The sequence below is a fragment of the Psittacula echo genome (genome assembly GCF_963264785.1).
Source record: "Psittacula echo genome assembly, chromosome: 6".
NCBI classification, from domain to species: Eukaryota; Metazoa; Chordata; class Aves; order Psittaciformes; family Psittacidae; genus Psittacula; species Psittacula echo.
In genome coordinates, this window is record NC_137743.1 from 5,607,743 (window position 1) to 5,635,571 (window position 27,829).

The window sequence follows — 27,829 nt, forward strand, 5'->3', positions numbered from 1 at the left end:
CCTGCTCTAGTGGAAGGTGTCCCTGCCTGTGGCAGGGGTTGGAACTGGATGAGCTTTAAGGTCCCTTCCAACCCAAATCATTCCAGCATTCTACGAATCCCATGCTGCCTTCCCACAGCTCTGTAGAACTCTCCCAGGGATGGGCTGCTTTACAGGCTTGTGGTGATGACTGAAGGATGCAGTTTCAAGGCAAAGCTTTGGAGAGGGCTGGAGGAGCATGTGTTTGATATTAGATCATCAAGCCTTGCTTGGTGCTGTAGGCTCTTCAGGGCTATCTGCTCCTTCTCCCATCTAGCTGTTTTCACTAGGAGAAAACTCAGGCTGCTGCTGAGAACACTCGAGGGTGGACGCAAATGAGAGCTGAGCAAACTTGCAGCCTTATTTCCCTGTTGTGCTCAAAAGATGTGGATGTAAGGAAAAGAATCCTAATGTCAGCCTTAGGGAAGCCATAGATTTGATGCTGCAGCATGCGTGTTCAAAACTTGTCCCTAATTTTCTGACCAGTGTAAAAACGCTTGTGCAGTGTCCTGGAATGAGAATTAACTTTGCACATAGGTTGTTTATGTGCTGCTGGGAGTGTTTTAACAGTTTAGACTGGTTGATTTTTGCATTGAAGCTGATGGGCAGACTCATGCCTCCGAATCCCACCTGTTCTCTGTTTGCTTTTGGGCACCATTTCAAACCCACACTGGAAAGGGTTTATAGGCAAACATTATAAAAAGTGACAGTCTTAAGTGCTGCTACATTCTAGTTTGGCAACACAAAGGCTTACCTGAAATAACTCACTATTTCCAAACATGACTTCATTATTTCATGGCAACATTTTGCTGTGTCTTCCCTGATACTCTAGAGAGAAAGAAATGGAGGAGGATAATATTTACCAAATGCTAATACCTATTGGAAACTTCAGTATGCTAGTAATTTTCTGTGGAAAAGGCATTTTTTCCTCTGTAATTTTGAACTAAATTACTGCTCTTGAGTTGGGATTTGCATTTGTTTGAAAGACTCATTGTACATTTGGGCATAGGAGTTTCGAAAGAGATGGAATCCAGGATGGGAGGTAGAAAAATACCTTCTAATTGTACGTGAACAACTGATCTGCCCAGGAGGACGCAGCAACCTATGTGAGCATCCCGTGAGTTTCCTGGCCCTCTTTGGCAAAAGCCTCTAGTGCACTTAGAGGAGTGTTGAGTTATGTTCACCCATGGTGGAGTTTTACAAAGCTTAAAGAAAGACCTTTTCAGAGGCCAGGACATTGTTGGCACAGGGTAAACTCCTTTAAAGAAATTTGCTTTGCAGGTAGAGCGTTACAAAGAGCCTTAAAAACTTCAAAGTAACTTAACTGGTTGGCCTCAGCTGCCTCCTTTCTTCCTTTTTGTTTTAATTTGACGGAGGAATCTTAATTTGGAATAAAATCTCAAGCAGACTCAACTATACTCATTACTGTTACAAAATACATGCAGAAAGGAACCCAAGCTTAGGTTCCTAATAGCGCAGTGTGGTACTCAGTGAAGCACCTGCATTGCAGGTCTGTGGCTTTGTGACTGTATCAGCAAGGCTGAATTGGTTTATAAGAAGTGTAAAGCTGTATTGGAGCTTGTCCTAGACTTTGAGATGGAACTTTGCACGCTAGAAAGTTTAGAGACCTTGTTATAAAACCTAAATCCAAGAATCTTTATGATCTCCGTAACTGGTCTTGTTTAGATGGTTTTATGTACTTCTTCTGGTCACCATCTTGATGTGATGCATATGTCAAATCTGTTGTTTAAGAAAGCATGTTTTCCCTAGAGAAAAAGGAGAAGCTGCTTGCTTTGCAAGGGCACATCCCTGGATCTGTTTTCACTCAGTCAGACTCCCACTGAACTCCTTGAAATGACACAATTCCAGGATGAGTGGGAGAAGGAATCTGGCACACTCAAGCATGTCAGTTTAACCCAATATTTAAATGCGTGAGTGTCCCATTGAGGTGGCCACTTGTACTTACAGAATCACCGGCTATCTCAAGTTGGAAGGGACCCATAAGGATGATTGAGTCCAACTTCCCTGCTCCTTACAGGGCTACCTAAAACTAAACTACTGACAGAGCTTCAACATTTCCAGACTCATGTCCACAGGCTAGCTCAGATGTGATGCTTGTTTCAGAGTTCTCTGTTGGAAGTGTGATACAAGAAATGACCAACGCCATGCCCTAAGGAGAGGACACACGGCTTTCAGGGTTTTAGTATTCTTAGACTCAAGGGTTTGCACTGAGAAGTCACCTACTTTAATACTCCCTCTGACTCCCAGACAAACAGAAAGGTGTGTGTATATTTATATACGCACACAGTGCTGCCCGCATGGGAAGAAGGATGTGTGCTGGTAAGCAGCTGTCTGTGCGATGTGGCCCTCCTCAGGAGCAAACATGGTTTCATGCTTCTTTCTTCTATTTCCTGTTCCTTGGTAAGGCCCAGAGGATGGTGAGAGAGGGATGCTGTGGTTGTAGGGAGAAACCAGTTACAACAGCAGTCCCTATATCTGGAGCATCCCGCTGCAGAGATGGTCCCGAGTGTCTGGGGCTGTGGTTCCCTCCCTCCTGCTGAGAGCAGGAAAAAGGGGTGATAAAGTTCTAGTGACTGTAGGCAGATGTAGTTTTCCAAGAATGTGTTTTTTTTTTGGAAAAAGACTGTGGTTTGACATTCTTCTTGTTATTTGGTTACAAAAGGGAACTGGTGGATGAGCCATTTTGTTTTGAACTTCTGTGTGCGCTGTGACATTGAAAGCTTTGCTGTATGCTGCTCAGGAATGGATGTGAAATAAGAAATGAAGCATGAGTTAAAGGAAAAAGTTACTGTCACAATGTAGAGACTTTGGGAAGGCTGCAGGGAATAAAATAAAGGGCATCATATATGCTGTGTATAGGAAATCATGTTTATTAGGTTAGTGAGGGGGGCATTTGGGCATTCTTCCAACATAGCTCCTTTCAGGTTGAAAAAGAAAACAACAAACTTATAAAATCAGATGGGGAAAGGTTAAGTTTTAATTTGAATCGCAGACCCAAATGCTAAGATATAAACCTGAATTTGCCTCTTGACCTCCTCCTCCCTCCTACAAATTCCTCAAAGCCCCAGGTTCAGCCGCACTCGTCTCCTTAGAGCTGCTCACAGTGGCTAGTGAGAAGGGTCGTGCCTTTGCGTGGCACTCGGGACAAGGCACACGTCGAGGCACTGATCAAAAGGGAATGAGCTTTGTGTGTGGTTAACCTCTTGACAATGAAGCCTATTCCATACCTGTGAGTGGTTCAGTTTTACAAGGGAGATTGCTGGGCTAATTTGGATGAAACCTTTTTGTTTAACATAACGTGATTTCTGTGGATGAAAAGGGCCTTCACTGACTTGTGTTGGAAATTCTCTCCTTTCCTTTCTCTTCTTTTCCTCCTTTCCTCCCACCTTCGCAGAGCCGCCAACCAAATACCAAATCTCTCAGCCAGATGTATACTCAGCACTTCCAGGAGAGCCGCTTGAGTTGCGCTGTCAATTGAGAGACGCCGTCATGATCAGTTGGACTAAGGATGGGGTCCCTCTGGGGCCTGACAATAGGACAGTGATTATTGGGGAGTACTTACAAATTAAGGATGCTACACCCAGAGATTCGGGCCTCTATGCTTGCACTGCTGTTAGGACCCTAGACAGTGATACTCTATACTTCATTGTAAATGTTACAGGTGAGTGGGTTAAACATAGGTTTTTGCATGTAGACGCTGTACAATGTGATATAAAGACATATTATGCTATAATGTGAAATAGTCCACTCGGGCACAGCAAGTTGAGCTGAGTTCTCTAGTTATTTAGGTATTTTCCTCCTTGTCCTGACCATGAGATAGACTCTGTATATACTCCTTTTATTTCACAGGATCTGCAGTGGGGGTGTTGGAACTAAAAAAGATCCCTTAAAAAGGGATCTTTTAAGGTCCCTTCCAACCCAAACCATTCCATGAGTCTATGATCAAAAGCTGCTGAACAGCTCTCTGTTTTATGCCACTATGACACGATCAAATTATACAGAGTTGTGATGACGATAATGCCAATAGAAGTTCCCCCCCCAATCAGAAAAGGGGTGTCCTACATCCTTTAAGGATAAATGATGCTGGAGACCCTTAGTTCTGTTCAACTGAATGTCTTTAAGAAAAATAAGAATTCTAAGTAGAAAGAGATTTTTGGAGTCAGCAAGATCCCTATAGAAACTTTGCAGCGTTTCAGGATTATTCGCTAGTTTTGTTAGAATTTTGTAAGAATAGCACACATTTTGTGGCTGGATTTTCTTTTTCTGTAGCTTCTGCACAATGCAACATCTGTTCTCCTGATAGGTAATCTTAAGATGTAGCATATCGGTTTATTTGTCCGTACCAAAAAATAGGCTGGTTTAAAGACTTGATTATTTTTAATGTGCAGATGCTCTTTCCTCTGGGGACGATGAAGATGACAATGATGGGTCCGAGGACTTTGTGAATGACAGCAACCAGATGAGTAAGTAACAGCCAACTGCCAGAAGTCACTAGCAAGATCCACGTGGAAAATAATGTCCCGTCTTTCGCACTTCTGCCTTCAGAGCTTCTTGATTGTTCACTGCATGGGCTGTCAAACAGCGGTTTCTTTGTCCTTCTCCGTTTTCTGTTTCACATAGTTCATATCTTGGAAAAGAAAAGAGAAATAAACTAATATTCTCCTAAACTTTACTGGTCTGTGCTTTCTGTCTCCTTTCTTGCTGGCATTTCTGCGGTTTCCTTTCTTCCTGAAGTTCAGTCTTTGTCTGATTTAGACTCTCGCAGATGAACTGACTTCCCCTGAATCTAAGCTGAAATGTAACAGAAGAACCAAAGATCCGGCTCACTTTGTTAAAAGGTGGTATGGAAACTTTAAAAATTAAGTTGTAATGAGGCAAATCCCTCAATCCTTAATCTCGGCAGAAATCTCCCCTGGGAAAATGAGTTTGGAGACAATGAGGTTCTTTTGTCTGCAAACAACCTCAAGGTTTGTGGCATAGAAAGCAATCCAGCACTAAACCCACATTTTGTGTTACTTATGTGTGATGAATATGGGCTAAAAGAGTCTTAAACCTATCTGAATGTTAAACTTCAGTCCCTTTGGAGAATTTGGAAAGCTATTAATAGGCTCTAAATAGAACAGTTGCTAAGGAGAAAAAAAAGAAGGTAAAATTCATATTGGTTCCTTATGCCCCTATGTGCTGCTGCAAAATCCCCTCAGTGACTGGTAGTTTGCTATCGCTTGTGCTTTGTAAAGTCAATAACACACAGAACACAGAAATCCTTCATGGGAGATGTCAGCTAGTTACCAAACACAGTAGCCAGGTAGTATGTTTGCTCGTCAGCTTGATTAGTAACTGGGAGCTATACTGTATGCTTGAAGTATGATAAAGTACAAGCCTGGCTTGAGCTCCCCTAGTTAGTTACTGTTGTATACGACTGCCCCTGGTCTGAAGCTGTGAAACATTAGATGCTATTTAAAATGATATAAGTTGTTAGCTGCCTGTTTGGCCCCTGCCATCTGTTAGTGTGATTAACCCCGTCTGATTCACAGGTGCAGCTTGAAGTGGCTGAGATTAGGCAGCTGGAGGCTGCTCTGACAAAGAATGTGGTGACAAAGATAATGGCGAGTTTGGGAAAGGGACAGTGCTTGTAAAAGGAGTTGTCTAAGCAAAACCCACCAGCCCAGGCAATGTTAGTGTTCCCCTGGAAAGGACTCGTGGGTAGGAATTCCTTTTAGGAGACATCCCTATGTCTGTTATCGCTTTAGAGCTTTTTTGGTGTTGGTCAGAAAAGGGCTTGCAATGTTTTCGGTGTGTTAGCAAAGACAATTGTGCTTCTAATCTGTGCTGATGCTTTGGTGATTCATTGTGAGCACAAATGCCTTTTGGAAGAGACAAAAATGAAATGGACCTGATCTCAAGGCAGCTATGCTTTATAAGATTGTTGTGCAACAAGGAGAAGTACCCAGTGGTCATAGTCATAGAGTTATAAAATGGCTTGGGTTGGAAGGGACCTTAAAGCTCATCCAACCCCCTGCCATGGGCAGGGACACCTTCCACTAGAGCAGGTTGCTCCAAGCCCCATCCAACCTGTCCTTGAACACTGGGGCAGCATCAGCTTCTCTGGGCAGTGGTGTCTTGTGTAACACTAGCGACGGTCTTGTGTTGCAAGGTGTCATCGTAAGCTACTGTTAATCAGTCTTGGTTCAGGAGCTGATGAAAGGCCACTGATGACTTCTGTCTGCTGGGGATGGGGTGTGTGCTTCCGCAGGGGTCAGTCACGCTTTCCCTGCTCAAAGTGAAAGATGCCTCTAGAGTGTGAGCGCACAAACGTTTCAGGTGGCAGGAGGAGTGCAAGCTCGTGCAGTGCAAAAGGGGGGAAACGTCAAGAAGACAGATTGCTCCCGACCAGAGCGTTGCACAAACAAATCCTCATGCGATTGCTTTTTACAAGGTGCCCACAAACTGCTGCGGCTTCTCGCAAGCTGCAGATGGGTGCAGGGAGCAGCGCAGCCTTCCTCCTGATGTCTGAGAGCGCGATGGGAAGAGTTGGAACCAGAAGAATAAGCGTGGCACCACATCCCTGCAAGTAGTCTGCTTTCAATGAAAAGTTGCATCACAGTCACTCGGCTGGATTAAAGCAGCGTTGCTGAAAGAGGGTTGTGATTTGGCAAGATTGGAGCTGTAGGAAAGTTAGGGGTGGGACTTGGTGTGGTGCTTTTGCAAACCTCTGAAGTTTGTGCGTCTAGCATCTTCTAAGCGTTCCTTCCCATCAGTGCTCCTCGCCTAGACTTTATACTGCGTCCAGAAGGCCACATCTCATTTAAGGCACTGTGTTGCAAGACAGATTGAAAGGCAAACAAGGAGTTCAGGGGTAGCCAAAGGTCCACCGTGAGCATGCCATGGCGCAGGCAGTGTTGTGTAATGCTCAAATGCCCCTTACCACATTCTCCTGCCTACGTGAGGCAAAGCCTGGGGAAGTCCATGGTCTCACAAGAGCCCCTGGTTGCTGCTCTGTAAGAGAAGAAGACTTTAAGTGTTTCCTGAACCATGGTTTGAGCTTTGCAGATCTAACCCGATTTCACTGATAATTTACATACAAATTACAGCTGCGATCATTAAGGATAAGCAATGGAAATTGGCCTGGTTATGCCTCTACTGATGGAAACAAAAGGCCATAGTCTTCAAAGGTTGTTGCTTTTTGAAGAAACAATTCTGATAAAGTCCAGCTGTCCTGGCATGTTAATTATGATGTGATGAGGCAGGAAATGGCTGTAGTGCCTTCCACAGGAAACTGAACCTTGGCATTCTCATTCCTGCATATTTAAAGCAAACCTTTTTAGCGCCCCTTTAAGCTTTTTTTCTTTGCCTCAGTTACAGATATATTTTTCAGAGACCAAGGTTTTCCAATACAAGCAGAGAGGCTGTTGAGGAGATCTAGTGTCATTTTCAAGGCTGCCCAGAAAATACAACTGCCCTTGAAGTCAGTGGAGGCTGCAAGTGGCTCGGTAGCTGTGAGGAGCAATTCGTCCTCAGGAGAGGAGGGCACTCGTGTGTACACATGTGTGTTTGACCATTTGCCCTGTGTGTATTTATAAGCAAAAGGCGTGCATAGCAGATTTCACTCTGCGTTTGGTGTCCTTTTAGCTTGACAGATATTTTAACTGTCTGAAAAAAGCACAGGGGTAGATTTGTTCCAGACTGCATCCTGAATAGCTTTTTATTACTTCCAGCTTTTGTTGAAGGGATTAGTGCTTGTGGGGAAGGTGCAGGATTGGTTCCACTGCAAAATAGTCCTCTCTTTCCACAAAAACGGGTTTGTGGGCAGCTCAGTTTTTCCCCTTTGTTGCCCTAAAGAGGTGCCTTAACTTGGTTTTGGAGGGCCACCTCCAAGGACCTTGATCTGGGACTTAGTTTTGCAAAGCTAAGGGCTGCTCATCTTCAGTTCCTACTGGCAGCAGTGAAGGATAATGCATGGTTGGTACTTGTTGCCTCATCTTGTTATAAGGTAGCCCGAACTTAAGGGATTTCTATAATCTTAACTTGGTGTTGGCAAGGCAACAGCTCATGATGTGGTCCACTGAGATCCACCAACAGTGATTTATTCCAGAGACCCCTGGATAGCCCTGGAGATGCTGCTATTCTGCCTTAAATTCTAGTCAGGTGACTGGAAGCTTTAGGACTTTTTTTTCCTTATCGCCCTTTAAACAGTTTCTTCTGGGCCAAGCAATGGTAAATTGGCACCAAGAACAAAAAGTATCTAAATGCAATCCACATGCTGTTCTTTTCATGCCTTGAAGACTTTCAGAAAGGATGAAACAAGGTTCAAATTCATCAAATCCTGTAGAGTGGAAACCCACTCAAGGGAGCAGCAAGAATAGGATGTTGCCTAGAAGTGCGTTTTAATTAAAGGTCAAATGCAATTGGACTTAAAACCTTTGGAGGGGGTTGGTGTGGTCATTTCAGGTGTGCTATTGCCTGGTCGAGGAGCTCGTAGGGCAGGCTTGGAGCTGACTGCTTTAGTATTTCTTTGTATCAGATAAGCCCAAGTGAAAATTAAAGAGTCCTGAAGTGAAGCAGTCCCCTGGGCAGCCTAATTTCAATTTCACATGCAGGAGATTTGCCTGATTAGATATAATGTATTTGCAGTGGAGTGCAGTGTGGGTCAGCAGGATATTTTCTCCACTAATGAGAGCTCCAAAAGCAATCAGGAATTCCCACCCGTTCCCCTGCTGCTTGTTACTGCTATGGGCTGGAGGCTGCACTGCTGTAACTGTGAACTTTTAACAGTGGTGCTACCTACTTCCACCTGTCCTGTTAGCAAAGCTGGGATGAGATGAGTGCTGTCTGTGAGAGAAGCTGGCACTATTACCTATTAATCTATTACCTAATAGATAGGTTATCTATTAATGATCTATCATCATTAGCTATGTTTGTTATTAGTCAGTGAATCTGGATGTTTTTCCTCTCAGGACAAATAAAAGCAGTAAAAGGTGCCTTTAGGTTATGCTAATTTAATCTATAAAGAGAAATGCTGTGCGTTAATCACTGTATGAAAGCACAAAATGAGGGCGGGTGTTATGGTTTGTGGATGTTGCTGCCTTTTTCTCTTTTCCCTTCAAACACACTGAGGAGCTGCCAACGTGCGTTGCTACTACCTAGTGAAAAATGGTAGGATGTCTTGAAGCGTTTCCAACATGTGATGTCCGCATGTTTTTCTCCAAGCTCCCCTGTAATTCGGGAGCATTGCAGATTATGCTGAGGATTGTGTGAGGGGAAGCTTTCCAAGCAGAGTCGTTTCAGCCCCGGGAGTTTCCTTTCCCCTTCTCTCCCTGGCACAGAACTGAGCTGCTTCTCTTTGTTCCTGCCTGCATCCTCTTGGCCTCTTCTCTGCTCCCACCTCTTCCAGAGAGCAAAGTTTTTTCTCCCTGTGCATTTGTCATATATGACTCTTATTGGAGCACTTCTTTTCCAGGAGCAGTTTTTTAGAGGGTGAGGGTTAATGGAAAAGGTTATATACAAGAAAACCTGAGGATGAGCTGCACTATAATGCAGCAGAAACCTGGCTACATGAAGCAGCCTGGTTTGGGGAGCTGTTGGTAGCTGGATCCTGACCAACTCTGATGCCATGGTAGAAGCTTCTCCAGAGCTTGGTCCATCCTGCAGAACAGCATCACCATGGGTGAGCTGTGGAACCTGTGCTTCAGAGGTTGTGCTTGCCAGTGACTGACTCTTTATGCTCTATACGTGTGCGAGAGGGTGTGCGTGACAGACGTGATGAGAAGTGACCATGCTGGCTGAGAAACTGCTGGGTCAGCATTGTCTTTTTAGGGTGAAATCTGGGCGCTCTGCTCTGTCTGAGGTACCAATACAACTGGTTTGGGTGGTTGATTGGCTTTGACCTGCCACAGTTTACTTTGGCTTTGTGGGAGTTGTGGGTAGGGCACAGTAGTGGTCACCTTGCATTGCCTTGTGCAAGAGTTTTAGCAGTCCAGGGAAAATAATCCTTTTAATATATCAGTACCAACATATAATTCCCCCTTTTCCTGGTATACTTGTAATGTAATTAGGTCTTTGCGTGTGGTAGTTAATTCCTTTGGTTGGCTTTGTTTAAAGTCTTCTGTTGTTTTAATGTGATCCTGGTTATAGCAAATAATGTTAACAGTGATTTTCCTTGCATCCCTAATTCACTTCAGTCTGTGTAACAAGTTCTTAGTATTGCAGTTAAGTTTTCAATAGTTACCGGATTTTCTACTTTGATTACATGCACAAATTTGCTTTGCTTTTCTACTTCATTAATTTTAACACTAATTGCCACTTCGGGGGGGGGAAAAGCCCAACCCACTTATCGTTCTTAGCATCATTATAAGACTTGCTTTTAGAATGTTTCCTTTATACTGAGACGTTGTTAAAGGGTTTATTCCTGTATTTTCTATCCAGCTGTATTTTTATTTAGAGAGGGGGGTAACAGGATTTCTGAGTTTGCACTGATTGTAAGAACTGCTATAAATATTTGAGGAACGGAAGAGTTTATTTATAGTGGAGTGTTAGACTGCTAATGAAGGAAATGAAACAGGGCTGAGAGAAATAGAGTTATTTTTCTGGACCCCTCTAGTCCTAAAAATTCCACACTAATCTGATTTGCTTCAGGAAAACTCCATTGTAAAAGAAATTAATGTTTCCTACTATTAAACAGATCCCAAATCTTTAACTTTTAAAAATACCTGTTATGGTGAGACAACTGAAGCAATGCCTTGAAGACTGTGCAGTGTAGCCAAAGTTGTGCGTGGATCCAGAGCACGGGATAACCTTGTATATGGATGTATCTATCCAGATTTGCTTCTTGGGGGGGTTAAACCAGATGGGTAGTTGTATGTTTTGTTCTGCTGTGTTTCCTGTGCTGGTACAGGATGAATGATTGAGAACTTGGTTGAGAGGGGGGTTTTCTATGTGTTTCTTAGGCTCCTCATGTGGGCACAGGCAGGGCCAGGATATGGCAAGGAGGGAGTGAGTGAGCCAGGAGAGCCTTGCCAGGCGCCACTAAAAGTGATCATTTCAGTAAATATAGGCTGACAGAAGTATTCATTCTGTGCTTTGGTGTTGGTCTTGTTCCGTTTGGGCTTTGACAGGCTCATGAGAGTGGGAAATCCCGGCAAAATGATAAATGCTGTTACTAAGTTTTCCTGATCCACATGTTTTTCCTCCTTGGTTAAGATTTCAGGAATACATTCCATTTGTAAATATATTTTAGTAGTTTCTGTGACAGTAACAATACAGTTCACTTTGCCATTGTACAGTTTAAGTTTTAGCATGCTGCCAGGCAGGTAGCCATGTTTATTCCCCTTCTAACACATGGAGAGAGGTTAAGGCTGATGCTTCCAACAGCTCTTCTGACTTGGGCTATCTGGCTTCGCAGCTGAAGTCAAAGAATTCAAAGTTTGCTGAGCACTCACAGTAACTCAACTTGAAGTCAAGTGTCTCATCATTTGAGTCACTGAAAACTCAGTCCCTCTGTCTTACTTGACACACACAAAGCAAAGGATATCTGTGGTTAATTATTGGGATTTAATCATAAGAGGAGCGTGACCAGCAGGTCGAAGGAGGTGATCCTGCCCCTCTACTCTGCTCTCGTGAGACCTCACTTGGAGCATTGTGTGCAGTTCTGGTGTCCTCAACATAAAAAGGACATGGAACAGTTGGAACAAGTCCAGAGGAGGCCACGAGGATGATCAGGGGCTGGAGCACCTCCTGTATGGAGACAGGCTGAGAAAGTTGGGGCTGTTCAGCCTGGAGAAGAGAAGGCTGCGTGGAGACCTCATAGCAGCCTTCCAGTATCTGAAGAGGGCCTACAGGGATGGTGGGGATGGACTCTTCATTAGGGACTGCAGTGACAGGACAAGGGGTAATGGGTTCAAACTGAAACAGGGGAAGTTTAGATTGGATCTAAGGAAGAAATTCTTTACTGAGAGGGTGGTGAGGCACTGGAATGGGTTGCCCAGGGAGGTTGTGAATGCTCCATCCCTGGCAGTGTTCAAGGCCAGGTTGGATGAGGCCTTGGGTGGCATGGTTTAGTGTGAGGTGTCCCTGTCCATGGCAGGGGGGTTGGAAGTGGATGATCTTAAGGTCCTTTCCAACCCGAACTATTCCATGATTCTATAAATGATATACTCAAAGCTGCAGACTGAGCTATTTGCAAAACTGGTCCACACTTGCAGCGTATGACTTCCAGTCATGTACTCAAACCATGCTTAAAACGAATACGTGCAACTCTTTATGTCTTTATGGAAGGGGCTGGAAAGGGAGCTCAGTTTCCAAGTAGTGATGTTTCTGGGTGTATTTCCTTGTAACAGGGGCACCCTATTGGACACATACGGACAAAATGGAGAAGAGGCTTCATGCAGTGCCAGCGGCAAACACCGTCAAGTTTCGTTGTCCGGCGATGGGAAACCCAACACCGACCATGCGATGGCTGAAAAATGGGAAAGAGTTTAAACAAGAGCATCGCATTGGAGGATATAAGGTAAGAACTCACAATGAGGTTTTGCAATTTCTCTTATTGACCAGGGCTGTGGAAAAAAACGAAACCAAAACTGAACTTGAAGTCAACAGCAAACTTGGGTCAAATGTAGAAGCAAAAAAAAGAGTAATTGTTTTCTTCTGGGGACGGGTGGGTGGCTTCTTTGGCAGTTACTGAGCATTAATTCTCTCTCTATATATAACTTTTGTCAAAATCAGGCTTCTGGCATAGCAGTGCAGCTAAGAATTATGTATAGAGACTTATTTGGAAAGCCAAAGACTGACTTTGCAAAGTGGAGTAAGACTGTTTTGCTCTATTCATTTTTGACTTCTTTGTTAAAAACGTGACCATCCACACTGGTGATAGTAAGCAGTTTAATAAAGGAAGGGTTGTAAGTCAAAAGTTATTATTTTCTATAGAGTTTATGGTCTGTGAAACTAAAATGGGAAGCAGAATTTGAGGGGAAAGTAACAGCAATTACTTACAAGGGTTTGTTTGAATTTTAAGCAGCTTAGATTAGATGTTTCATTCTAAATTGGTGGTTACTGATTAAGAGAGAGGTTTAGGGAGGCCATCTCGCTCTGTGGGTTAGTGCATGGACCTTTAACCCCCTGGTATCTGCCTAGGTCAGGTCAGAAGTCAGGATTCGGTCATCTTATCCCACTCCTCACAGGGAATGGGAGTGTGTGACTTTGATGGCAAATTGCTGTTCAAGCACTACCCTTGCCATCCTGCCCTGCATTTCCGGGTTACCTTAACTTCTTCTGTGGACCTTCTGCCAGTGCCTTCCTCACATACCCAACACCTCAGAACTTCTCTCCAAAGATGAGAAGTTTATGAGTTAGTCACTTTGTGTCACACTGCAAGCCCCAACCTAGAGCTTGCTCAGAGCAATTTCAAATGCTAATTAAGACAGAAGTTAACTGACTTTGTCCAGGTGACACAATAAGCTCAAGACTGAGCCGTGGGGTACCTCACTTCTGCCTTACCCCAGGAACTGCAGTATCTTTGGGGTGCCACATTTTGCAATGCCCTCATGGAGGCAGGGTGTATATTTCTTCTTGTGCTGTTGACTCAGATCCTGCTTGGTACAAAACCCCTAAGGTTTCCAGTGCAGAGGAGGAGAAGCCGTAGTCTCCTTTCCTCTCTAGCTGGATTTACTGTAGAAAGTGTCAGTTTTTCCAACATTTGTGTTAGCACAGAGCGAAGCCCAGAAAATCTCCCTGCATGAACACTAATTATCTAAGTAGACTTTTCCATCTATGTTTGCTTACACCATAAATTACTGTTGCTTATGAGTGTACACCTGGCAACACCTTCTGCCTTTCATAATGCTGAAGAGTGTTAACGAATTGGCTACAATTCAGTGATTTTCACCTTTCTCCGTGCTTTTTTAAAACCAAAAAGAAAGCAATTAAAAAACAACCCAAACACCAAACCCAAACTAATCCTGTCTTGGAAAATAGCAGTAACTGTTTTGGTACTAACTGGGGCATTATTTAAACACTTTATATCTCATAAAGGGTAAATGGAGATATCGCTCTTGAAAATCATGCAGGAAAATGTGCAAGGATTGAGATTGACAAGGCAAGGATGGAGGTACCTGATGTCTGATTTGGGAGGGTGATCTTTGATGGGGTAAATCACCCCTTGCGGGGCTCTGTGCTGCCACTGCAAGCTTGTGTTAGGATTCTGGGTGAGCTCATTTAGACCTGTGCCCATTAAGTGCCACAAGTTAGATTTTCGCTTGTGTGTATTAGACGTATACAATTTCCTAGGTATGCATATACTCTGGAAAGAAACCACAGATGCCTATTTCTAAAGCCAGCTGGATCAGCGAAGTATATGCCTGTAATTCTCAATCATAACTTCTTACCTCTCTTTAGTCTGACGGAAATAAAGAGGGAGCACAGCTGTGAGTTTTAGACTTTTTTGTTGCTCAGAAATACATCAAATGTTAAATGATCTGGTGGCATTTACTTAGAGAATCATAGAATCAAGTAGGCTGGAAAAGACCTTTAAGGTCATCAAGTCCAAACTAATCATTACCATTCTGCTTGCCAAATCCATGTATATTCTAGTTTCTATTGATGGTTTAAATAACCATCTTTTTAAGAGGGAAGCTTGTTTTCAGTGAACGAGTATTAAAGAATGAGGCCTCCAGAGCTCCTGGAGCCTGTGTCCTCTTCTTGTAGAGGGGCAGGTTGAGGTTGTTGTGGGTTTATCCAAAATTATCATGGAATAGAGAACTGTATTTTCTTGTATTGTATGTCTTTACTGACAAACTTGTAATGAAGGAATCCTCAGAAAGGACTGGTTTGTTTTCAGCCAGATATCAGAGCAACTCGAGATAATTCGTGTATGATAGCTTGTCTTGAATCTGAGCGTTGCTACATGTAAAGCATTTCTGCTGGAACTCTCCATAATACTTTGAGCAAATAGAATAGCTGGAACCAAACTTGGCCATATCTGCCATCACCAGTTGATGTAACAACATTTGTCCTTTTCAGAAGAAGCAATCATCCCTTGAAGACTTTAAGAACAATGTAAAAATAAGGAAAACGTGAAGATTTCCACTAATCCTGCAGCCACCTCTTTCCTGCTGCCTTGAGCTAAGAAATCTCTTCTTTGTATGCTCTTTATCACAATCAGATAGTGGCCTGTAGCACTTTGTCCTTCAGACTGGGGAATATCTTGAGTCAATTTGCACTCAGTCAGGCTAGCAGGAGGGTGTATGTGCTGGCCAAGATAGCTTCCAGAGTGAAATTCCTCCACCGTGACTAATTCTGGGTGGTGAATTTCAAAGTTGAACCTTCAATGATTTTTCAAGGTATTACACAAAATTCTGACAAAAAAAATCATTTATTGAATGTCTAAATCCTTTATAGTCATTTTTTTTATATCTGCCTCTCAAGTGATGATAGCTCTTGCTTGTGCAATTAAAAGCATTTTGTAATTTCTTTGAGTGAATAATCTACATCCTCCGTGAGAGACCACAAGAGCCTTTATTTTTCTGTACACCACCCGGAAAGCAAATGTACTTCTATCAGTTGGTACTGTTTAAGCATTAACGGGTGTGTGTTTTCACATATGCATTTTGATAAGCTTCATCACTACAGTTGTCTTAAACACATTTAGATTTAGACAGGTAAATACAGAGTAAAGGAAGAGTTCTGACTCTATAGGAACTGTAAAAGCCTACGGCTTTTGCATGGATGTTCTGCGTTTGTTCTCCTTACCTGAGCTGATTTTGTGGGGAATCATGTTTTTATAGAATCCTAGAATGATTTGTGTTGGGAGGGACCTTAAAGCTCATCCAGTTCCAAACCCTGGCAATTGGCGGGGACACCTTCCACTACAGCAGGTTGCTCCAAGCCCCTGTGTCCAACCTGGCCTTGAACACTGCCAGGGATGGGGCAGCCACAGCTTCTCTGGGCACCCTGTGCCAGTGCCTCAGCACCCTCACAAGAAATAATTCCCCTATGTCAAGAAGAAGCTATGGCAAATAGAAGGGGATACTCTGAAGACCAGGTAATGGAGTAGATTGTCCAGGATTTTGAAAAGAACTCAATATGAGTTAAGGTTTCTGGGAATAAAATAGTAGAAATAACAGCTGGCAAGGAGCTAGTCAGGTTGAAGAACTGGAAAGGTTTTTGAATGAGTCTGTGGACACATCCTTTTCTGGACCCTGTAGGCCTGGTGACGATACTCCCGCTTTCAGAGGCTTGTTGCTGCCCTCGTGTTTTTTTCCTACTGGATTAGTGCATATAGGTTCCCTAACAAGTCTGCCAGATAAGCTCAAGTCATCTATTTAAACAGCTTAAATGGACTCAGTTGGTATTATCCATGGAAACTTATCAGGGAGTATTTGGAGAGCTGTAACACTGGTGTCTTCAGTTAGAAGGGCCCTAGTGAGCAACCAAGAGGGAGCTAATGGCTTTAACCTGCATCACCAAAGAGACCATCTCTTTGCAACTTCAGTCATAATGGTGGGGTTGGTTTTGTTTGGTTTGGAAGTCCTGGATTAATGGACTTGGACTTGATGATCTTAAAGGTCTTTTCCAAACTAGTTTCTATGATTCCGTGACTTTGGTGCTGGTTGTCTGTAATGGCTCTAGTTTTACTCCCCAAGGACAGGCTTTGTTGGGACTACGGTGTGACAACACGTTACTTGAAAAGACCATGTTAACAAAGATGTGTGATCATGGTGTTGGTTGCAGGGGTGTGGCATGACCATTGCATGTCTGAGAATGAAAGGCTGAATTTGGAGTCTTCAGTGGGAGAAGATGCTGTCATCCCCAGCAAAGGGGACTTTTTATGGGTGTTCAATGTTGCACTTGTAACCAGAAAGCACTAAGCCAACAAGCTGGATCTAGTTAAATCCAGATCCATGTCATAAATCCAGTTATGTGACAATGTGTCTTATGTGCTTTGGGTCTCTACAGCAGTTGTTTAGCTTAAACTGAAGAGTCTTAAGCTGTTGTTTTACGATGAAGATATTATCTCCTCTTATTGGAGTTACAAGAAGGGAAATTGCACAAATAGTTTTTAATATTGCCATCCAGTGTATCCACTTGTGGGTGTAAGTTAGTTATGTTTTCTTATTGGATGCTAAACAATTTCTTGTGTTTTCCTATCAAACTAATTGCTTACAGCTTGTTAGGAATTTTTATGTTGTTTTAACTTCCATGCAGCCATGATTTGTCCTTCCTGTTTTGCGGTCAGATTGGTTAAAAACCCTTGCTCTGATTCCGAGAAGCATGATGTAACTTGTAGTGGCAAAAAGTTCAGGTCACTTTGACCAAATCTCCATCAAAATAGCTTGCAAGGAAGTAAAATAGTAAAAATATGTAGCTATTGTATTTGTTATTTTCCAGTGGTTTGTGACAGTAATTCTTCCTGACCCAAACTTTGACCCTCAAGGTTGCATAGCAGAATAACAACACGGTAACTCTAAAACTCTTTCTAGCTATATAAAATCGCTTTGTAGTTGTTGATAGTGTGGAAAGAAAATAAATCAATATACCATAACTGGACAATAATGATATAAAAAGAGCTAATTAATAGCTGAGGGCACTATGAAAGCCAGGAGCCCCTTACAGAGAGGATTCTTCTTCCAAGATCTGAACTGAAACCACTTTTCCTCCAGCAAGTATGAGGGCTAAGCTCTTTGCACTGGGGATAGGGCCCTGTGCAGCCTTTTCCTGCTGGATAAGGACCTCCACAATAGTCATTCACGAAGCAGGATTTCAGACCTATGGTTGTAATGATGTTTTAAGAATGTATAGTTACTGGATGTGTTGCTGGTCCATAAATTCTTTTGCTGTACTGCACTGAATTGCTACTTTCCATTTGGCTGATTAAAATGACTGTACCAGATTGGATTTTATTCCATTTGCTAAGCTAAAGTACTTTGCAATTTCTAACTTGTATGTTACGGCTACTTAACGTTAAGATTTTTGAGCGCTTTGTCAAAAATGTAATGCTAAAACAAGGGATTAGTGGATAGCCAGCAAAAGGTCATTTTGGGAGCCAATTTATAATGCAGGAAATATATATGTGTACCGGATGACTGTATATCCTTCCAGTATTTGGCTGGATCCTATTTTCTGCAAGACCAATGCCAGTGCTCCTGTTGAGTTCAAATGGGAACAGAATCAGCACCTTTAATGCATGCTGTCTGAGAAAGATTGTACGCAATAAATGTATATCCTTGTTCTCTGTTTCCATGAGGATTTTCTTCAGGCATTTTTCTGGAAGCAGCATCTTAATTTCTTTTGCTGCCCTGGGGTACCACAAGGGAGTTTTGCCACTCCTCGGTCTGTGGGAGGGGGATCCCTAGCATTGTCCTTCGGTACTTTGTTTCTCCAAAAACCAGGCTGTATAACTGAGCTACTAGAAAGACAGAGATTTGATGTTAGGGGATAATATCCATCCTGTATTGCTGGTGGGTAGTTAATATTATCAGATGATTGTTTGGAGACAGATGGGAAATGTCCTGAGGATGTGAATTCACTTTAGAGTGGATTGAAAGGTAAAACCTGGTAAGATGACTGCTGCTAATTGGAGCCATCCTTTTCAGCCTGGTAGGACTGAGTGTGCACCGAGGTCTGCAGTGCTCAGATCAGGGACAAGGTAAATTTATAGCAGAATGTGTGAAAGCTTTCACTGCTGCAGCCGTGCTGTACCAGACCAGGCATAGCTAATGTCACTGTCCAGAACAGTCAAATGAGCACAGAATAGGTTCTTAATCATGGATTACAAAAGGTTAACTATTCAGGAAACAGATCTTTTGGAGGGGGAGAGGATGAAACTATACAATGAAGTTACCAGTCTCTCTGGTTACAACCCACCAGGTCCGCAACCAGCACTGGAGTCTCATCATGGAGAGCGTGGTCCCGTCTGACAAGGGAAATTATACGTGCATAGTGGAAAACCAGTATGGATCCATCAACCACACTTACCATCTTGACGTTGTTGGTAAGTAAAGCTCTGTCGCATGTAACGCTATGTTTTAACTTAATGAGTTTCTCTATTAAAACATTTAGAACTAAGCTGATACGTTTTGCATTCATTTTGAAGATGATTTCGCAGTAGTCTGAAGATAGATTTCACTACATAACCAGTTGCTACATAAGGATATGTTCATCTGTCTTGTGTCTGTAGGACTAATCTACTTGTACCTTGCAAAGGTGTAATGTCCATGTGTACAAGTGAATTCTTGTTTCTGTGATCCACCTACAAGCTTAACATGACAACCAAGTAATAAATACCATGCAATTTTAATCGTTAGTACTACGGTTGGATTACTACTTGTACGATTGTCCTAACATGGATTTTAATAACTGCAGTTATGAAAACTGTCGAGGGATCCTTTAGATTGCTGTTGTTAGAGCTGAAATGATTTTTTCGTACAATGAGAAGATAGATACTGACTTTGGTGAAGCTAATGCTGATCTGGAGCTTCAGGGAAGGTGCTTTGCACTCACAGTAGTATAACAGAGATCTGTACATAGCCTCTTGTGAGGGCTTTGAGCAGTTCCTGAAACACAGATGACAAAAATAATGAAGACGTGTTTTACCTGAGGACAAATCATAAACAACTGTGTGAATTCTTAATAGTAGTAAAGCTGTGATTCAGCAGGACTATTAAGCGCATGCTTAATAATGTTAACTTAATAATACCAAAATCCTGGCGGACTTTAATAAGGCTTACACGTATTTATTTAAGTGCTTAGTTACATTAGGGCTTGAAATCTTAGGATCCAGTTCTGTTCTATTCACCCCTGCTCTTGCTGATTAGGATGGGTGTGAGCAGTTTTATTGACTCTGAAGGTATCTCTGTCCAAAAGTAATCAGTTTGGTTGTTACTGTAGGACCTTCTGGTAGTACTTTTAAAAGCGGAGTCTTAGTTTGTCTGAGACCACTCAAATCTGCAGGAACCCCCAAATCCAAAATAAAGCAGGTGCCAGCTTTTCAGGCAGCAAGAAATGAGAAAATTCGCCGTGGAATTACCAATGAGAATTCCCCATGGAACTACCATGAGAGCTCATCTGCTCCTCTTCATGGAGCAGACGAGGAAAAAGATAACTTTGTGATGCCATCAGACTGGAGCTCTACCACGAGCCCCCAAACGTTTAAGCCTTCAAAGCCAGTCTATGAACCACCCACTTGGTTTTAGGTAGTCAACACTGAAAGCAGCGAGGATTTTTATAGCCCTGGCAACATTTTTGTCATCCATAGTGAGCTGTGGGTATTGTTGAGGTGAACCAAGCAAAGCCATTTTGTTTATGGAGTAAAAATATAAAAAAATATAAAAAAATATAAACCCTCCAAGTTTATGGAGGGTGCAGCAGCAACGGCTGTCAGAGGTGGTAGTAAATTGTGTTCTGCTGCCTCGGTCCTCAGCTGACCACCTTGCTGGAGGCAATGGGCTGCTCACATGAGCTTGCTTTAAACTTGACTTAAAGCCTGGCCCAGGAAGTGTATAAGATGACGATGAGTTGTGGCATTTCTGAGTTGTTTTGGCTTTCATTTTTCTTAATCCTTTAGGAAATGTAGATTAACTGAAGTTGCTTAAAACTCTTTTTTAAGAGGTGACATAGAAGGAAAAAGGCATTCTTGCAATATTGGGAGTTTTCCTTGCTGAAATGAAACTGGTTAAAAATTCCCCTTCCCTTCTCTGTCCCCTGCTCCTTTTCCTCCTCGTTACTGCCCCAGCCCCAATCTGGCGTGTTTCACACTGACCATAAATCTCTTCACCTATTTTTTCCTAGCAAATGTGTTCCTGGATGATGTGGTCACTTGAGCAAATATTTGTCAGAAGCCCTCTCACCTCCTCTCCCCCTTTGAGCCTTTTGAATGTCTTACATTGAGGAATATTATGCAGAAGTTTATTTTTCCTGGCAGTAAATTATAGGGACCTGCATGAATGAATGGAATGGCAATAAGGATTATGTCATTTATTTAAATGTCTGTTCCTTTCCTATAGAGAGGCAGAAAAGTAAATAATGAGGTTTTTCAAAACTGACTAGTGATTTGAGGTGCTGGGTACCAGGCTGATGGCACCCAAAGGAGCCTTGACTTCCCCTGGGGGAATAATCAGCATTTTCTGATGCCGAGACCCTGTGAGATATGAAAACAGAAGTCCAAAAGTGATTTTTGCAAGTCATGACCTGCATTTTGGAGTTCTGTGTAATCATTTTACTTGCTTTTCACATTTAATTTCATGAGTTCAAGAGTGTAAACTGAAATATCTGTGCTCAATTCACTGTGAGTCTCTTGAGAGATACTGCACTGGGACTTTAACCTGAAGGGGGGATTGATGCTGGAGAGCTCAGCCATTGCTGTGTGTCTGAAAGCTTGTAATAATCATGGAGGTTGGGCATAAAACTGCTGAAGCAGTAAATTAAGGCTGGCCAGAAGGGGAAACTCTGACAGTTTTTCTAGTTAAGACGGTTCTACAGAAATTTATTTTGTCTCTTTTTCTGTTTTCATATAAATTTTCAGTTCCCACAGGGTTGCGGAGAGTTATGGATGTTTGTTTAGAGGCAATTGCGTATGTAGACTGCATCTTGCAAACTTCAGGTCGTAATTTTAAGGCAAGTTCTGTGTGGAAAACTGTCAGTTGAAAGCCTCTGAAATTGCTTTTCCTATATGGTTTAACTGGTTCCAGAGTTGATTAAGTGTAAGTAATAGCAAATGGTATTAAATATGGCAACATATTACACTAACATGAGCATCTGACTATATGCTGTAATGTAGAGAACCCTCTGATTATGTCACAGATTTGGGAGGTATCCCAGCAAAAAGCATGCCAAATAATGACACAATGCTGGTTAGGAATAGGCCAATAACTTTCCAAACCTTGAACTCTTCTGACAATTAAAAACCTGGAGCCAGCAGGGCTGAGTAGTTTTCAGTCAGACTGTAGGTGTGAAGTATTCTCGTTTTTACCTTGTAATTACTTGCAAGAACCCTCTTAAAATAGTCAACTGGGCTCAGATGGTCTCATTCAAATTTACAAACCTGGCAACACCACTGAGCTGAAATTTTTACAATGGGAGTAGAAAATACTAAAGAAAAAAGCAGCAAGTTGTTGGCAGCCTCTCTGTATTGCACAGGATACTCGTGCACATTGACAATATTAACGGGGAATTGTCCATTGGAGTTGTCCAGCATATTCTGCGTTGGACAAAGTTATTCGTTACATGTTTGGGATACCCCAATCCACTGCCTTTTCATCTCTCCTCCTCCATTTCTAAATAGGGACTTAAGCAGGGTGACTTCAGGACTTTGCCCAGGGATAGGAAGGTGTTAGACACAGTAGTGGCAAATAGTGGCTATATAAAGCTACGTTAGGATCCTGTAGAAAGGAGATGAATTGATTTTAGCTTCTTATTGGAGTCCTACCCAAAGGCTTCAATTAATATCAAATACTTATTGTCCAAGGCAACGTGACAATGCACAGTAATTGCTTACAACTGAAATGTGGAGAGGCTGGGAGAAGGAAATGTCACTGTCCATTTTATAGATGAAAAACTGAGCTGTGGAGTGATAAAATTTCTTGCCCTGGGTCACACAGGAAGCTGGTGGCAGAGCCAAAAAGTAAAGCTGGTTCTTGAATCCTAATCCAGGACCTTAATTAAAAGAATGTTCTTTCTCTTGTACAGTTTAGCCCATCAGCTGAAGTGCCTTTGTATTCTTTTGTATTTAACAGTAGGTAGAAACTTGCATTTTTATAGTAAGCTTACTAATCAACTAACTCCTTTCTCATTAAACATATATAAAGTCATGCAGTCTTAAGGGAGAATGAATGAAAACGATGTGGTTTTCACTTACGAGTTCTATTGTAGTGAATCCGGGTTGTAGGAAGCAACGTGGGAATGCAGCCATTGAGACTTGTATATAATTAGATCACTCTTGGATTGCAATTATCGCTAGAGTACAATTTCAGCAGCGGCAGTTCTGTTTAAGCATGGAAGTAACTAATTGAATTTATATTTTAACAGCAAAAGAAAAAGATTAGCCTTTGAACAGCCCTAGTGCAGGTAGCCATTTCTGTCCTATTTAATGTCATCCAGGGAAACAAAAGATGGTTTGGTTTCAGATGAAGTTTGGCACTACCCCATTTACTAGGTTTCATAAGCAGCTGCTCTAGCACAACACCTCTTCCAAGAATGTATAAGAAGACTCTGCTGTTTACTATAAAAATGAACATAACATGTCACAAATATATAGTTTTAGAGAGGTCCATTTGCAGCCAGTTTAGCTGTACTTTGGCCAGTTTCTAATTTGCCTAATAGCACTGCCTTTGGCTCTCATTACTGAGGAGTGAACTCCAGAGGTGGCCACGCAGTTGTCCCTTACCAGTAATTCGTGTTTTCATATGCAAACAGTGTGAGAACAACTTCTCATCCAGGAAGCATTTTAAATGACTCTCAGTTTAAAGCTTGTGCCCCAGAAATCTCATGTACGAGTGGTTTTACTGACGGGTGTGCAGAAAAATGCTTTCATTCTGAACTCCTGGAGGTTTTAGAGGGCTGGGGGGTGAATTTTACTTTGGCTTTTTACAGCATGTTGTTAAAAAAGATCTGATTAAAACGGAATCAACTTTTTTGCTATTGGTGGTTCACTGTTTATATTTCCCTTAGTTTAGGCAGAAGAAAGAACTTTGCCTTTGTTTCTAGTCAGTTTTATTTTTGGATTCTCATGTGCTCTCAGTCTCTAGCTGCGAACATGGCACGGACACATATTTTTCTGTTAAAGACATGTTTCCATTTTGTCATTCCCGGATTCATAAAAACATATGCATTGCTATTTGCTTTGTGCCGAGGCTTGTTTTGTCAAAATAAAGCTCAGAAGTAGCTTGACTGAGCTATAGTATGTCCCTTAATTTCCAAAGAATTATATTTAGGTTTCAGGTTACTATGAAAAAGGAATTGACATCAACTAAATACATGCCTTGGACGTTGCATCACTGATGTCTGGCAGGAGTGAAGTGTAGGTATTACAACCAAGCCTAAACTTGTATTTCTGGCAGATGTGCTTGTAGTTGTTGACTACCTCTTTACATGGACAAGCTTTGGCTTGATGTCTTCACCCAGGTGCTTGCGGCAAGGGACATGATGAGACAGGGGCTGAAAGCATGAAGGAATCTGTACTGATGCTTGCCCTCAGGGATTTGGTTAGGCCGAGAGGGAAAAAGACTTTATTTAATGTACTGATAAGCCTAAGTGTGGACTTTACACCTGGCACTAGGCTTTTGGCAAGGTGTGTGCACCTGAGAAGAAATTACACAGATTGTTTAGTGCTGGAGGCTGTGCAGTTTGCTCCTGAAAACAAAGACCACAGTGTGATGGTTCAGCTAAGGGAAAAGGCAAGCGAACGTTTCCCCCTCCCCTTTCTTTATAAGGTAAAAATATTCCAACCCCCTGGTTTTACAGCGTTAAAGCTTCTGATTTCATTGGAGTAGTCTGGCTAAATTATGTTTTATGGACAAATACTAGTGTCATTACTTCATCTGCTGAGTGAACAGTGAATTTGTCATGTTTGGAATGCTTCCTACAGAGTCTGCCGGGGAAGGACTGGTCTCCCTGTCCCACTTTCTGTCTTATTACAGCCCCAAGGCAGGTATTTCTCTTTCTTTTGATGAATGATGAACAGGATATTGTTTCAGCTCTGTTATTATCATTTTTAATCATGCCTTCTAATTCGTGCAGTATCCTACTTGCGGAAATGCAAGTAGGAATTTGCAGGAGTTGTCTGAAGATGCTAACAAGACTGTTGTCCTGTCAAAAGTGCAATTGGCATGTGTCGAAAGCCATGTCTGTGCCTAATAAGATGGGCTTTTTGACCTGATCCAGTCTTTTCTAGCAAACTTATTACTGAAAGAAATGAGCGTAATTGGCAGTAAATTGGTAAAGTTACATCCTCTTAAAAAGTGCAGTCTCAACTATAGAAAAGTCGTAAATGAACTGTGATACAGACTGGATGAATGGACCATATTAAAGGCAAACACAAGGCTATTAATCATGTCTGCCTTATTAATGAGGAGTTTGCACCCTCATTTCGTCATGCTGTCTCTGAGGGTGGGAGGAAATGCAGAGGTGGGACAGCCCCATGGCTGCAGTGGGATAGCTGGTCCCCACTGGGTAAAATGAATCCCAAGAGACCACCACACTGGTGGTTTTGGGATTAAACTAGGATTCAAAACAACGTAGCAGAGGTGGAAGTAGATGGAGGTGACACTCAGCAGTAGGCATCAGGGGTTGTGCATGGCTGAGACTGGCAGGAGACAGGACTGGGAATATACAGGACTGAAAGGCTGTAGAGAGTCTTTCCAGAGGTTTTCAATGTAGCAGGGTGAGGACTCTTGAGGAATGGTGTCCAGGTGAGATAAGTAAGAGGATGAGAGATCAGAGGAGGGCCATAAAGATTATCAGGAGGGTGGAACCTCTCCTATGAAGACAGGCTGAGAGAGCTGGGCTTATTCAGCCTGGAGAAGGTGCAGGGAAGACCTTATAGGAGCTTCCAGTGCCTAAAGGGGTCATACGAGATAGCTTGTTAATCACTTTTGAATGTTCAACTGCTCTGTAAATAGAAAATATTGGGATATTGTTGAAAGATTGGGATATGTTGAAACATATCTTTCTCTTTAGAAGGTTGCATGAACATGGTGAAATTTTTAACTGTTCATGAAAGTAAAACTGGTGCTGTCAGATCCTGAGTGGAGTTAAGAACTCAGCATGGAAGGGTATTGGTTGGAGTACAGTCAGTCTTTACCATTTTTGCAATGCTTGTGAAAGTCTAAAGTTATCTATCCTTTCAGGGATTTGTAAGCACCATCACAGATGAGGTGATCAAAACAGTTGCTCTTAAGCTGTTCATGTATTCTGCATTTACAAGTCCATATACTTGAGTTGGTTAGTGTTTATATCTGCAGCATTGTTTCTGCTGTTAGACTGGAGTACACGCATTACTGAGCACCATAATTTCATTGTAGTTTCAAAGGTACTTTTCTTCCCATATCTGTGCTAATGCACTGTCTAAAGTGTCTGTGAAACCCACCTATGTCTGCATTTGAATGAATATTACAACAAAGGACGTTTCCTTCCTTCCTTCCCCCCCCACTTCAGTGAAATCTCAGAAAGCAGTTCCGACACCCACTGCTCAGCGAGAGGCTGGTGATGGTGCTTCTGGCTCTTGGCTTCACATAGGCTGGTCATCCAGATTGTATGCTGAAAGGCAGGAAAATGTGGGTGCAGAAGAGTTGTGGTTTAATCCCAGCCAACAACTGAGAACCACACAGCTACTCACTCACTGCCCTGGTGGGGTAGGGAAGAGAATTGGAAGGGTAAAAATTAGAAGCATTGTGGGTGAGATAAAGACAGTTTAATAGTTGACATAAAAATAATAATAATAAATAATTAGAATAATCATAACAATTTTAATTAAAAGGGAAACAACAAAAAGAGAAATAAACCCCAAGAAAAATGAAGTGTTACAAATGTAAAGCAATTGCTCACCACCAACTGACCCATGCTGAGCCAGTTCCTGGTTTATATACTGAGCATGATGCCATATCATATGCAATATCCCTTTGGTCAGCTGTGTCTCCTCCCAGCTTCTTGTACACCCCCGGTCTACTCATTGGTGGGGTGGTGTGAGAAGCTGAAAAAAGTGCTTGACTTGGTGTAAGCCCTGCTTAGTAACAGCTAACACATCAATGTGTTATCAACATTATTCTCATCCCAAATCCAAAACATGACACTTTACCAGCTGCTAAGGAGCAAATTAATTGTATCCGAGCCAAAACCAGGATAAGAAAGGAGGTCAAGAACTGTAGAAAGTAACAGAGGACAACTTTCTTGGTTTGGAGCACAAAGCTTATATCCAAGTGTGCTCAGCCGAAGTGCTTGGTATGACACCTATTGCATCTGGCAAACTTTACCTAGATTTACTTGATTTACTATAAATATAATGACAAATGTGTATAATCAGGGTCTTCTCAAGAGCAGTCTTCAGCATCTGCTCCAACGTTTAGAACAACGTTTAGAACGTTTAGGTTATGGATTCTGTGTTGTAGAAGTGAGGGACATCTCTTTCTTCACTGGACCACATGATAGCAAACTTCATCACTAAAGAAGGTAAAGGCTGAGTGTCTTGAGGCTGAGTCAGGATGGTCCAGCACAGAGCATTGAAACTCTGGGTGCTGGAGCTTCTCCTGGTCTGACAGCCTGCACACCAGGTATGTGGACAGTCAGCCACTGCTTGGCTATGTCTAGCAGGGAAGGGAGGGAGAATACCACAGTGCTTCCCATAATGTCACGCCTATGTTGCTCAGTAGAGCCTATGTGTAAGAAAAGGGGGAGAAGTGTGGAAATATCAGAGCTTTTAAAGGTTTGCACAGTCTTTTCCATTTCACTTTAAAGGCAGAGCTGTTTTCAGGAGAGGAAATGTGGAGGATGCAAAATATGCAGTCAGGTCACAATAACAACAGCAAAAATTACTCCCACTGTGTGCTTTGTGGCATCACTGGGTGCACTGGTTAGTTAAACCCACTGCATCTGGGAGAGAACATCATCCCTATGGGAGGGATGCTATTTGCCAGGCATACAGTAAATCTTTGGCAGCGCCTACTGGAAAGCCCAGTCCAATGGTGCTGGACACCAGCGTTATCTCTGGTTATTCTAAAGCAGCTGAGTGCTGGGAGCTGTGCACAGTGCAAAGGAAGATATCTCTGTGTGTAAAAATTAATGCAGTCTCTGGAAACAGCCAGAACAATACAAT

At 42.4% G+C, this 27,829-nt stretch overlaps 1 protein-coding gene across 6 annotated transcripts in view; it reads left to right on the forward strand.

Annotated features, from left to right (window-relative positions):
• FGFR2 (fibroblast growth factor receptor 2) overlaps window positions 1-27,829 on the forward strand; it is a gene marked incomplete at its 5' end in the record, with an annotated part of 82,060 nt that overhangs the window by 12,281 nt on the left and 41,950 nt on the right. For 4 of the 6 annotated variants that reach the window (XM_080620839.1, XM_080620835.1, XM_080620838.1 and 1 more), the window contains 4 exons: window positions 3,434-3,700; window positions 4,428-4,502; window positions 12,372-12,541; window positions 18,895-19,018. In XM_080620839.1, coding sequence (XP_080476965.1) covers window positions 3,434-3,700; window positions 4,428-4,502; window positions 12,372-12,541; window positions 18,895-19,018 — 636 coding nt within the window. The remainder of the gene's footprint in view (window positions 1-3,433; window positions 3,701-4,427; window positions 4,503-12,371; window positions 12,542-18,894; window positions 19,019-27,829) is intronic. The other 2 variants (XM_080620840.1, XM_080620837.1) reach the window with 2 other exon arrangements.